General features: G+C 44.8%; 1 protein-coding gene and 1 long non-coding RNA gene across 3 annotated transcripts in view; one reads left to right on the top strand and one right to left on the bottom strand.

The window, feature by feature from the left end:
- Papss2 (3'-phosphoadenosine 5'-phosphosulfate synthase 2) overlaps nucleotides 1-14,023 on the top strand; it is a 69,597-nt gene that overhangs the window by 25,780 nt on the left and 29,794 nt on the right. For both annotated transcript variants that reach the window (XM_087907987.1, XM_087907986.1), the window contains exon 2: nucleotides 13,860-13,974. In XM_087907987.1, coding sequence (XP_087764113.1) covers nucleotides 13,860-13,974 — 115 coding nt within the window. The remainder of the gene's footprint in view (nucleotides 1-13,859; nucleotides 13,975-14,023) is intronic.
- LOC146893631 (uncharacterized) lies at nucleotides 5,365-8,205 on the bottom strand. The gene is made up of 4 exons (XR_015003275.2): nucleotides 7,791-8,205; nucleotides 7,499-7,633; nucleotides 6,874-7,088; nucleotides 5,365-6,380 (listed from the first exon to the last, which is right to left on the bottom strand). It is a non-coding gene; the product is annotated as an uncharacterized LOC146893631 (long non-coding RNA).

Here is a 14,023-nt window from a genome sequence, read left to right as displayed (position 1 = left end):
TTTGAGAGAAGTCGATACCTTTTGCTAGTAGAGCGAAGCGCGTGAGGATGAGTCCTCAGATGGTAGGCAGCAGTGTGAGTTATCGCCAAGAGGAGAGGAAGACCGGAAGTGGGTGAGGGGCCAAGACAAGAGGGTGAATTCCATCTTGATTGCGCTCTTTCAGTGGCTGCAGGGAATCATGAGTTCGAGGCATTTGGGTATCTAAAGATACAGATTTGGGATTTCTAGCATCCTGGTGGTAGGGAAAGTCTTGGGAACAGGTGAGATCATTGAGCGTCCTTTGGAAGTTCTGTAGAAAACAGGGTGAAGAAAGTCCTGCGACAAAGAAGAGGTTGGATGGTTTATAAACAACAGAAGTCAAATATTATTGGTACTAAAGGGCCTTTTCTGGGATCCTGAAACTTGGGCTCCATGGAAAGAATCAGATACTGAGGAGACAGAGACTGGTAGATATGATAGTAGGTACCCCTCAGGTCTGACTTTAATACACAGGGAGGGAAAAGCCCATGACTAGGTACGCAGCTGGACGCCTTAGTCATGGCCCAGTCCAGGAACCTGTAGTGTAGGAGGAAACACTGTATCTGAAACACCGGAATAGGCCAGAGCCTCTCACTGCGTTCCTTGTGGAGCGGTAAGATGGGTGCAGACGTGCAGATGGGCCCCGAGTGCGGTGAAAACAGAAACCGAGTAAGGTGATTTGATTACCCATCTCTCCTTGAGACGAAGGCTGTAAAACCGGAGGTGCTGGGAGGGAAGTCAGCCCCTGATGGACTGTCTCAACTGAATCATTAGGAACACTTGGTTTTCACTGCTGAGTTTCCCACAAGCATCAGGGGCTGGGAAACAACAGAGTCTATTGTCTCCGTGGTGCAAGCTTCCTAAGGCTGCGTGCGAGCCTTTAAGGCACTTCCTCGTGTTGTGGTGACCCTCCCCCAACCATAAAAATTATTTCCATTGCGACTTCACAACTATAATTTTGCTCCTGGTATGAATCATAATGTAAATACTTTCGGAGATAGGGTTTTGCCAAAGGAGTTGTGACCCACGGGTTGAGAACCGCCACAGTAGACAAAGGCCAAGCATGAGCGAATGAGCATGAGGGATTGAACTTCTGCTGCCCAGGTCACTGAGTCCTGCAGCTTCACATGCACACGATACGATAGTTGAAAGTGAAGTTGATTCAGCGGGGGCAGGGCGGGGGCCTCAGGACCGCCGGGGAACTTCAGGGGCGCTGCTATGCCTTACAGGTGAGTGAGGGTTTTACAGGTTAGGAAAGGCTTTGGCAGATCTGACTGATTTGGACTGGAATATAAATTGGGGTTGTAAGGTACCAAAACAATCGAGAAAGGATGAGTGAAGGCCAAAGCAGACAAGGATGTCTGTTTAGGCTTACTCTAACACAAGTGTCGCAAGGTTTAGGTTGAGCCAGAGTTCTGAGAGGGAAGAGATCGCAGAAGCATGCTAGCGAGTGTTTAGGAATGTTTAAAACCCAAGCATGGAAGGCCTGCACGAGACATTCATACAGAAGAAGATTAAGATGTTCTAGGGTGGAGAATTATCCCTACCCCCGATCTGATGTGTGAATTTCTCCCTGAAGAAAGTATACTGGCTGAGGGGATTATTTGTCCAGGGCCCTTTCAGCACCCAGGCGTGACCAATGGAAAGGCAAGGGTCACAGTGTTGTCCTGGAGCCTGTCAGATGGGAACCAGCTCCAGCAAAGCCTATGCCTTCTCGGTCCTGGGCCTCGCCAGACTGCTCAACCTAGCCTAGCAGTGAGGCTGTGGGGGTGGGGGAGGAGTGATGTATTGTGGCCCTATGAAAGCAGCAGCACCCTTAGGAGCTACCTGCAGGTTGGGCAGGGTGCCCCAGGATGCGGTTTCCGGAATCATCACCCATGCTGTGGTGGCCTTTTGGTGATGCAGCTGGCCTTTGGGTCTACCCATTCTCCTATAAATTACCCAATAAACTCAGACTTCACCAAGCTACACTTGGGTTTAAGCGTGTCTTCCGTCTGTCGTCAGTGCCCTATCTGACCTTAATAGATATTCTTCATGTCTCCCTAAGAAAAGCCACACAATGTAATTGGTGCCGAGCACCCTTTACGGGAAGATTTTAGCTCCACCAGACGGGGAAGCCTGACTATCAGGGACATCTAGGAACAGGGACATGCCTTTTCCCAGGAGTGGACTGTAGGCAGGATGTGGCACAGTTGGTTCCAAATTCTACAGCTGGAGACTGGAGCCAGAGGTGTGGGTCTTCCAGCAAGTGCGACAACGGGGATGCGTTCCGAGAACTGGGCAGACTCCAGAGCTTAGGAACCGAACCAAGACTGAACATAGGAGCAGAGCGCTGTGCTTCAAACCAGAAGCAAAGGGCTCCGGGGCAGAGGACCTGCCCCTTCAGGCAGAGCCCTGCACGAGGTCAGCCCGCCTGGTCCTCCACCTAGTGACGGCTCAGTCTCTTTCAGCTGGTGCCAGGTTTGTCTCCGCTGCACTGATGTCTCCTACAGCCCACCCTCTCCAGCGGTGTGAGGAATGCCCAGGGTTTCCTCCGCAGCATGTGGATGATGCTTGCTTACTGAATTTGCCGTTCAGGATTTTCCAGTCACGTTCCTGTGTTTTTCAGAGCTTGGTAGGGAGGCGAGTGGGAGAATCAAATACTATAAAAAGCCACATATAATCTTTTTTCAGATCTTATGTTTTATCTCTTTTTATTTAATCTTCTTTTAAAAATTTATTTTATGTGTATTTTTGTGAAGGTGTCAGCTCCCCTGGAACTGGAGCTACAAACAGTTGTGAGCTGCCCTGCGGGTGCTGGGAATTGAACCCAGGTCCTCCGGAAGAGAAGCCAATGCTTTTAACCACTGAGTCATCTCTCCAGCCCCAGATCTTACATTTTAAAGATGCTCTATTCAAAATAACTTGTGTTGTCATTTTTTTTCTTACTTAAAGTATTCAAATTATCATCTGTGTGATTCAGTCTCTGCCTTCTTCCTAGTGGCTGCCGAAGGTCCAGCCCGCTCAGCTGTCAAGGCACCTCCCCTTTAAATCATTACCCTGCTCTCCGTGTAAGACCTTCAGCAAAGGTCTCGGTGACAGGAACTGGTGAGAAGGATCCATTTGGTCTTAAGGAAATTTTAATTTCTCCTAAACCTTCATTTGACCACAATTTTCATTTAATAAATCCTAGATTTGAACCATTCCTATATAACTGATAGGATAACTGTTCTTTTGGAAAGTGGTTTAATTTGGCTTTTTAGGTTAAGTTGCCAGCTCTTTTGTCTTAGTGATCATCCCTGGTATTTTGTCCCTGACACCCAATGTGGTTTTGCTTCTTACAACTCAGAAGTGTTTAAACATGCTTTAGGGAAGTCTGTTTAGCATGATGAACAGTGCCTTGGTTTGGCTGGCTCTGAAATGTCCCCCAAAGGCCCAGATGTGAAATGTTTGTTCTCTGACCTGTGGCTCTATAGGAACGGAGAAGATTTGGTCGGAAGGGGCTAAGCCACTAAGAGGTGTGCCCAAAGGGGTCCTGGGATCTTGGTCCCTTCTCCCTGCTTCCTGGCCTTCATAAAGTGAACAAACCTACTTGCTATGTTTTGTATGGACATATTCTGATACTGCAATTTACAGACTATCATGGACTAATAATATACTTGATATTTTAACTCTTTACTCTTAGCTTTTTGACGGACCAGTCACCCAGCTCTCAAAAAAATCACAGTCTTGTTCTTTCTTGTGAAAAAATAAGCTTGGATTATTTTTAGCCAACTTTTCTTAGCTTAAATGATCCCATCGACCTTTTGCCTCTGGGCTTTTATCTCGTTCCATTCTATATGCCTTCCTTTACTTCTTACTCTGTGCCTTACTGTGCAGCTGGGTGACTGACCCCTGATTATCAGCAGCTTGGAAGGCCTGCTCTGCAAGACTGTCTTCCTGAGTTTGGGTCAGAAGCCACAGAGCGGCGAAAGGGAACCGAGGACAGCTCTTAATCTGAGGGAGAGGACTCACACGCGTGCTGCTCTGATCACGGCTCTTTACTGTTCTGTTTCTGTTCTAGTTCTCCTGGCCCAATCCTAACTCCTCCTAGTTTCTACTTCTCTAGCCTCAAAACTCTCTTTCACAGAAGGCTTGGGACAATAAAAAAAAATATTACAAGTTACCTCTCATTGGTCAAAAGTACATTCCTGGGGTAAGTGCTAAGGAGCTAAGTTATTTACTATGGCAACACAAGGTTTCAGGGTTTCAGGAGTAAGACTATGACCAGAGCCTAGTGACGCAGCATCCATAGATCCTTATCAGCTAGACTTGGCGATTGAACACTTGGCATGCTTCTCTTAGGGTGCTTTGTGTGGCAGCCTTGGTTAGACACCTGTGACTCTGACCCTGTGCATAGCTGTAAAGTTTTAAACTTCTGATCTATTTACAAAAGCCTTTAGTCTAGTGTGAACTTGCTCTGGGGTGAAAGTGAGCTAACTGTGTGCAGTTTGTCAGAGCAAAAGGAGCAAAGCAGGCTTCAAGTGTCTACAGTCCGCATGGGACAAGAGATCTAATTATGAAGTCTATCCTAGTATTTTTTCTAGACATCAAAATTATGCAGATTAATGAAAAGCCATCTTCCTGACCACCCCACTGATATATATACCCAACAGATGAACTATTTCCGTGATATAATCACACAAGCAATGAGAAAACACCCAAAGCTATTCTCGGGAAGAAATGAAGAGACACATAAGAGAAATTACAGATACAGGAAACTGGTTTTCAGAGTCAGTCATCCTATAAGTTGTTAGACAGGATTATCTCCATCGGCGTCTGGTGGGTCGACACCTGAAGTATCAATTGCCGTATGCCACGGTCCTCTGCGCCCGATGCCCTCCTCTCCTTTTCTTTTTCTCACTCCTTGATCTTCTCCTCCCAGATGTCTTCTCCTATTTATTCTCTCTGTCTGCCAGTCCCTCCTCTCCTTTCTCCTGCCTTGCTGTTGACCGTTCAGCTCTTTATTAGACCAATCACGTGTTTTAGACAGGTAGAGTAACACAGTTTCACAGAGCTAAACAGATCCAACATTAAAGAACACAACACATCTTTGCATTATTAAAAAAATATTCCACAACATAAACAAATGTTGCACATCTTAAAATAATATTCCACAACATGACTACAAACTCTAAAGCCATGAACCCAAATAAACATTCCTTCCTGCTAAGTCATTATCTCAGGATAATCTTTATTTGACAGAAATTAGTATTTCTGTCACATTACAGAAAGCTGAGTGCCACAATCAATGAATACACTTTATTGTGAAAATTGTCTCTGTTACAGATAGCCCAGTATGAGCCATGAGGAAGGAGAAGACAACACTTATGGGTTCCTAAGATTTTATTACATTGCCACCTTAGCAGGTCACTGATCTATCAGGGCTGCAGGCAAGGACTCAGAAGCCTTGTTCTGACAGCCCCAAACAGGGACAGAAGTGGGGTTTATAAACATAAAATTCACAAACTTTTTTTCCTTTTCTTTTTTAAAAGACTTGATTTATTTATTATGTATACAATGTCCTGCCTCCGTGTATGTCTGCAGGCCAAAAGAGGGCACCATATCTCATTAGGGTGCCATGTGGTTGCTGGGAATTGAACTCAGGATCTCTGGAAGAGCAGCCAGTGCTCTTAACTGATGAGCTATCTCTCCAGCCCCCAAAAATTCACAAACATTTGTTGCCAAGTTACAGTCATAATTTCTCTACATCAGGATTTAGAGATTAGGGGCTTCCTTGCATGTTCCATCATTGTCAACTGACATACAATGCAAGTTTTTCAGCCCAACCAATCAGATTCATCTGCACCTTCTATCGTTAGGAACAGCCATAATGGATCTAGAGAACTAAAGATGCATACCAACAATTTCAATGGTTTAGGGAGGAGGTTCATCAGCCATTGGAAAGTTCTCAACTCCCATACGGCTTGGGAACCTTATTTCACCCTGTAGGTAAAATAGAGTTTAAAGTCAAAATGACAGTACTCAGGCCAAGGTGCTTTTTGCCTGTTCCCTTCAGTATCCATGAACTTGGAGTGAGCATGGTCATTTGTCAACTTCCTTTATCTTTGGTCTCTTTACACACAATCCTTCAGAACCATTTTTTCCTCTATATAAACTCCTTAAACACACACATACACACACAATTTATAAATAGTCACTCTTTATCTTAGATTAAGTTTTATTGCTGTGAAGAGACACCGTCACCATGGAAAATCTTATAAAAGAAAACATTTAATTGAAGTGGCTCACTTATAGTTTCAGAGGTTCAATCCATTATCATCATGGTGGGGAACATGGCAGCGTGCAGGCAGATGTGGGGCTGGAGCTGAGAGTTCTACATCCTGCAGGCAACAGGAAGTTAACTGAGATACACAGCGGTATCCTGAGCATACAAAACCTCAAAACTCACCCCCACAGTAACACACTCCCTCCAACAAGGCCATACCTCTTAATAGTGTCACTCCTTATGGGATTATGGGGTCAGTTACATTCAAACTACCACACTCTTCTTAACTTAAAACTTGCCTGTCCCCCAGTAACTACAAGATTGAAACTGAATGATGACTGTGCAATGGGTAGTAAGTGCACAAAGACGGACAAAAATGGTCTTTGTGCTCAGCGGTTAACAGACTCTACTATGTAGGTAGCATGATTTTGGGGGCATTCCAAGGGGCGACACAGACTCTGAAATACAGGTGAATGGTTTGCTTACTAAGGAGATTTTGTGGAAGAGAGCTTCCCATCTGAGCTAGTTGTTCAAAGGCTGCCAGGCCTTTGTGGAGAACTTTGTCTCTGAATGAAGCAATTAAAGAATAGGTACAGTAGCCAACGTACCACATTTTCCTTATCCATTCTTTGTTTCAGGGGCATCTAGGTTGTTTCCAGATTCTTGCTATTATGAATAATGCTGTTAGGAACATAGTTGAGCAAGTGTCCTTGTGGAACAATTGTGCATCCTTTGGGTATATGCCAAAAACTGGTGTAGCTGGGTCTTGAGGTAGATTGGTTCCAAAATTTCTAAGAAACTGCCATACTGGTTTCCAACATTGCTATGAACAGTTTTGAATAAGGTTTGCCTTTCCCGCGGTATGACTATGGGAATTCTTTTAAAGCTAGAGTGCGGCGGAGAAAAGCCTCAGAGTGAAGCCTCCACATTCTCAAGGAAATTTGCATACTTACCAGCAAGAAAGCAAGAGGGCATGGTGAAACACCCCTGAGGGTCAAGTTCAAAAGTCAACGAGTATTCTTAGGGACAATGTGGTTTGTTTGAACTGTGCAGGGAGCACCGTGGTGAAGGGAGGGAGCACCGTGGCGGAGGGAGGGAGCATCGTGGCGGAGGGAGGGAGCATCGTGGCGGAGGGAGGGAGCATCGTGGCAGAGGGAGAACTCGAATGCCCCTGCTACTTTTTAAACAGTTCTGTGCACCTCAAAAGCAGCTTCTGTGCCTGAGGAAACTCACCCTGCTGTGCGCTTTCTGGATTCCTCATTTCTTCTGGGCTTTCCTCACTGTGACAGCACTGGTACTGGCTTTGGCTCTGGGACTGTCCCACCTCACCGTGAACATGCTGAGGTCTTCCCCTCAGGTTGTTTTCTTCTGGCCACAGAATGTCAAGGCTGAGGCTTTCTGCCATGACCCAGGGTACCTCAGCCTAAGTTGCAGAAGTTTCTCTGGCTCTCCCCTTTCTGCACCACCAATAGGAGGAAGGGGAGTGTCGGCAGAGGGACACTGCACCTAGGCTGTGTCATCCTACCTGGATCCAGAAGCGCTCATGAAGCTGACCAGGGCAAAGACCTTCCCCGCCTCTGCCCCTCTTCTGGTAACAAAGTGCCACTCCAAGGGAGCCCAAATCAGGGCAGTACACTGGATAAAATGAGGTGCCTTTAACGGGGATGGGTCGGGTTGGGTTATTTTCTGGGTGAACTTCTGTAATCAGACCTGCAAGAGTAGCAACATCCTGGTTGTCAGAGAAACTCAGGATCCCATATAAGATGCTCTTTCTTCTTCTATCTCGTGTGATCAAGAGTGCACCATGCCCAGCCTGCCCCAGAGAGAACCCACATCCCCAGAACCTCCTAAATTTGGATGGTTTAGCCCGTCCACTGTCAGCATGTCTCCACCTGGTTCTCATTCAATTTAACTGCCTACCCTGTGTCTAGGACTTTTTCTTTGCTACTTTATTTAACTAATTATCTTAGTTAAACATTTCGCCAACCACGGGAGGGAGGCATCTTGTTTATTCAGAGGAGCTTGCTCTGCGTCACAGTACAAGGCGACTGTGAAGCTGCTTGCGTTCCAGGTTTGCTTGGCTCCAAATTCCATACTTACAACATTTTTGTGCTTGCTGAAGGGAAATTTTCTTGGCCCGGAGATCTAAAAGAAGCAGGGACTTTTGGAAGATTTTTCTCTGAGACCCAAAATAAAAGTATGTCACCAACTTTGAGGCTCCTGCTAGGAGACAGTGTTAGACGGGCGCGGAGGACCGACGGTGCTTTCTGGACGCAGAGCGAAGCAGGCAGTTGATCTATCCGTGCGTGTCTTACAGAACTGCAGAGAAAACCTTTCAGCTGCCCGCAGTTTTCGTTCCAAAGCCTGGAACACCGCATGCTGTTCAGAGAACCGCAAAGCTTCCAGTGGGGAAGGAGCCCTTCCGGCCGCCCCACCCATCTGCTGTTCAAAAGAGCCTCCAAAATCTACTTCTATCTAATTTATTCGCCCTTGCAAAACCTAATGATTGATTTGGGAAATAAATACGGAAAATATTTTGTTGACCTGAAAGAACTCAGAACCTGGCCATCTGAAAATATTTTTGTTTAAACTTGGCTATAGTGAAAAACTGATAAAACTCACGATTAACATGTAACTATCGGAGCTGAGAGATGGATGGCTCCATGGTTAAGAGCTTTTGCTGCTCTTGCAGAGGATCTGGATTCAGTTGCCAGCATCTACAGTGGAAGGCTCACAACCTATAATTCCCGTTCCAGGGGATCCAACACCCTCTTCTGGCCTCGTAGGACACTGCACTGCATGCATGTGCTGCCAATATAGAAAAGTGGGCACACATAGAGAAGAGAATTTGTTTTTTTGAAGGATGAAACTTTCAAAAGCCAGCTGTGTGATGGTGGCACATGCCAGTAATCCCAGCTACTTGGGAAGAGACTAACAAATCCTAAGCCACCTCAGACTGCTCAGCAAGCTTCAAACTTTCCAAAGGACTGGAAATATCAGCTGGATTGCAGGGTTCTTAGCCAGCACGTGTGAGGCCCTGGTTTCAAGTTCCACCACTGTGGGTTAAATAAACAAGGACAGTAAATAAGTAACCATAATGATCACGTTAGCGCAGCTTCTGCTTGCAGATTGTTGAACTTGTTTTAAATGAAAAACTTTGGGGGATGCCATCAGTATCGTGTCAAAGTACTCACAGAAGATTAACAGAGCCTGAGTTTATTCTGGATTTCTGCAGACATGCAGAAAATACACGGCCAAAAAGAGACAAAGCAAACTTTGGGACTCATGTACACTGGTTGGTTTGTTTCTCCTATTTTGGGACTTCCTATAAACGGGATCGCACATACACCATTTTCCATTGCCTTCCTGGAGTTGACATAAGGCCTCCCATTCATCCCATCCATGTTTCCCATATCAGCATCCATTCATTTTGCTTTCTGAATAGTGTCCCATTTTGTAACCCTTCTACAGTTTTAAGCTTGGTTTTTATTTCAGGGACATGCACCTTTTCTTATTTTAGTTTAAACCGATGACAATTATTTCAATTTTTAGACAAATATAGTTGTTAAGAATATTCTTGCAGAAGTCTTTTTGAGGATGCATGTATACATTTCTCTTGAATAAAAGGCCATAGTGAAGGTAAACATTAATTTTTAAAGCAGTTGTTCCTTACACACACACACACACAATCAATCAATATAGGGGGTATACCTTAGCTGTCATTAGATGGCATTGGTATCTTGTTTTGGTTTTATTTTGTGTTTCTTTGGTAACTGTTGTATTTGCATACTTCAAGATGAATCTGTAATGTGATTCTTCAAACCACTGGTACCGTTTTAAAACTGGGTTCTTTTTCTTATCAACTTGCAGGTTCTCTTTCATATACCTTTATAATAGTATACATTATATGTATGCACACTGGGGGTGGTGTGGTGTGTGTGTGTATGTGTGGGCTCTCTTCTCTCCTTAGGAGAATGGAAATGCTTCATTTTCTTACCCATCTTTCTACCCAAAATAATGCACAGAGTAGGAACTGGGCAAACACGTACTGAAAGAATCAATGAAGGAATAGAAGAACCAACTGTTTTCTAGTCCTGATGATTTAGACGCAGTAATCTTAGTTTAATGGCATAGCATTATGGATGAAATTAAGATGGAGTAAGAAGATGCGAATGCTCTCCCTGAATTATTAAGGGACCAATAGGCCCTCTAGAGCAACCCCATCTAGTATGCTGAGAGTGTCTACCGCCTCCGGGTTCTGGCTAGATTTGTCTGATAGGGCATCAGAATAGCCACTTTTGAAGACTTAGGTAGTTAACCTGGCTGATATCCTCTCTCATGTGGGCCTTGGGCCACATTCTTCTTGGACCCCTCAGACACATTGCTATGCTTGTTTCTGCCAATTGCCCCACGGAATGGGGCTCTGGTGCGCTAGCAGGCTGGCTCCCCCTGGGGTATCCTGCCATTCCTGATTCCTCCAAGGGTCTTGGAGGTTCCTGCTTCCATCTAGTTTTTGAAGTGACTGATTATAATCCAATGAGTGTGGCCTCTCATGGGGGTCTACAGTGAATACTAGCCAGCAGCACCCACATTTGGATGGCTTTTTGGCACTGACAGAACATACGCACTTTCCTATCCGTGTCAACCCGCAGACAACTCTAACTATAGCTCACTTGACTTTTTAGTGTCTAAAGGGAGATATGGAAAAGAGGTGAATTGATTTGCTCTGTTCCACAACCCATGTAGCCCAGAGTTTTCTAGGAGCTGCTAGGACTTGTTCAAAGAATGTTGATGCTTTCTTTACTCTAGCGGGTATAAATGTACATTAGCTCAAAGAGGGACAGGAAGGGTGGTTCAGTGGGTAATGTGCTTGGCATGCAAACTTGAGAACCAGCATTGGAATCCCCAGCAGAAACATGGAAAGCTGGGTGCCCTTTGCCAAAGCTCAGGGATCATTACTGAAGAGGAGGCAGAAAGAATAGAAAATCTGGAGAGTTTGGAGGAAAGACTTCTGGACACGGCTATTGCACTCATGAATTCATGGCAGCTCTGGTTACCTGCATAAAATGAAGACAGTCAAGATTGGGGCAGGAGGAGGGAAGGCTAATAGGTCCCAACCCCTAATTAATAATAGGGCTAATGAGGGGCTATTGGTTATTGACAGTTGCTAAAGGAAAAGAATCTGTAGGCAGAGTTTTTCATAGGGATTGCTGGCTCCTTATTAATTATAAGTGCTTAGACAATAACCATAGCTTAGGCTTATTACCTACCTAGCTCTTACAACTTAAATTAACCCACATTTCTTTTTTTTTGTTTTGTTTTGGTTTTGGTTTGGTTTTGAGACAGGGTTTCTCTGTTTAACAGCCCTGGCTATCCTGGAATTAATTTTTGTAGACCAGGCTGGCCTTGAACCCACAGAGATCCACCTGCCTTTGCCTCCTGAGTGCTGGAATTAAAGGCATGTGCCATCACCACCCAGCAAACCCCATATTTCTTATCTATGCTCTGCCATGTGGCAGTACCTTTTTCCAGCACAGCATGTTCATATTGTTTCTCTTGGCATTTCCTGGTGACTTTTCGTGACTCCCTCTTCCCCACACTCTCTTTTTGTCCTACAAGTCCTGTCTAACCTCTACCTGCCTAGCTATTGGCCAGTTAGACCTTTAATAGACCAATGAGAGCAACACATATTCACAGTGTACAGAAAGATTGTGCCACAGCAAGAATTGTTCTCCTTTGGGGCTGTGGACTCTTGCCCGTGCTCCACTGGATGACCCCATACCATGTATATACAGGCAGTGATAACTGAATGTAGCAGGTTATTAGAAGAAGGAGGAGGAGGAGGAGGAGGAGGAGGAGGAGGGAAGAAAGAAGGAGGAGGAGGAGGAGGAGGAGGAGGAGGAGGAAGAGGAGGAGGAGGAGGAGGAAAGAAGAAGGACTTGAAGTTGGGAGGGAGATGTGTTTGGGGGAATTGAGGGGATTTAGAGGAGGGAAATGGGAGTGAACATGATATTTAGTTGCATACAGGAGAGTTCAGTTAATCCTGACTCCTGAGCTCCAAGCTCAGTGGGAGACCTTATCTTAAAAAATAGGAGAGGGACTGAGAATGATGGGAAGACACCCAACATTGATCTCTGGCTTTCATCCACGCACACCACGCACAACACACACACACACACACACACACTGAGAGAGAGGCAGAGAGAGATAAACACACAAAAAGAGACAGAGACACATGAGAGAGACAGAGAGACACCTACAGAGAGAGAAAGAGACAGGGACAGACACACAAAAAGAAAGAAGAAATTTTTACAATTCAGAAATTACTGCATCACAGATAAATATGGGTAGTCCCAAATCTGTTGATTTGCCTATAGTTTCTTTCTCTCCTGAATAACAGATTATATTGTATAAACGTCCACCCCAAATTGTGCTTACTATATCATTTAACCTTTTACTATCCGTTAGACATTTTACCTTCCAGTCAGAATTTACATGAAGGCCTCCTAGTCTGTTGCCCAGCTAGGCTGATGTTACTATAATACAAACGCAGGTGTGTCTGTGTGAATTGGCCTCCATGCCTCATAACTGGTTTATTTGAATTTCTCTTGGGGGATTTGAGAGGTTATACTGTTCACACACTGACCCTGGGAAAGTAGAAGAAACAGAGTTTAGTTCTTTGGAGGCAGGGGCTACTGTGCTTAAAGACTAAATTCTTACCAGCTCACAGACGACTAGGTAGAGAGGAGTCATGGTGGTTTGCTCTCTTTTCTTTTTGAGACATTTCACAGGGTGATGGAAACTCATTATGCAGCCCAGGCTGGCGTCAGATTCCAGGCAACCCTCCCGCCTCAGCCTCCCAAGTACAGGGTGTGAGCTACCACATCTGGCCTTGGCTTTGCACAGAGTCAGGATGGGTCAAACAGCCCTCACTAGAATTAACCTTACTGCAGAAGCGTTTGGCTGTCCTCTGTTTAAGTCCACTGGATGTGGGCAGAAGATGCATTTATAGAAGCAGACATTTCCCTCCGCCTCCTGTAAAAAGTACCCAATTTTAACTTCCTTCCACCCCCTGTACTAGGTTCCCAATTTTGACTGCCCTCTACCTCCTATATATAGATAGCACCCAATTTTAACGCCATGGAGTCAGAGCTATGACACAATCATTGTCTAACTTGAGTAGTTTGAAAACAGCATGAAGGTAGTTCTAAAGGCAGAGTTTGTCTCTAAACTAGTACAATTAATGACTGCTACTCTGTTTACCAGTTCTAGCTAGGGAAGTCCAGAGACATAATTCTATTAGTCATGTAGCAGCTTGTATTGTATTCTATGAGTCAATGCGATATTATATAGTAATTCTAAATCAATTATTCTGGGGAAAAATTCTCCTGGCTTATATGTAGTGAAATGAGTGGGATGGAAAAAAAGTTAAAACAGTGGAGGGATGAGGGCAGAACTTTTTCAAATACATTTCATAGAAACTGTTAGATACCTCAACTTGGCAATTTAAAGTTAAAATGAATCTATATGCGCCATGTAAAGAATATGCATTTTATTAATCAAGTATTATGTTCAATCTGATCTTCTTTTGTAGAACCAGCAAAAATCCACCAACGTGGTCTACCAGGCCCATCATGTGAGCAGGAACAAAAGAGGACAGGTGGTTGGCACCAAGGGAGGATTCCGAGGATGCACCGTGTGGCTAACAGGTACACACACACACACACCACATACATGCACATACACACACCACACACG

This window comes from Myodes glareolus, chromosome 7 (genome assembly GCF_982192425.1).
Source record: "Myodes glareolus chromosome 7, mMyoGla1.1, whole genome shotgun sequence".
In the NCBI taxonomy this organism is placed as follows: Eukaryota; Metazoa; Chordata; class Mammalia; order Rodentia; family Cricetidae; genus Myodes; species Myodes glareolus.
The sequence above is the reverse complement of the archived record's forward strand: the minus strand, read 5'-3'. Positions and strand labels throughout refer to the sequence as shown.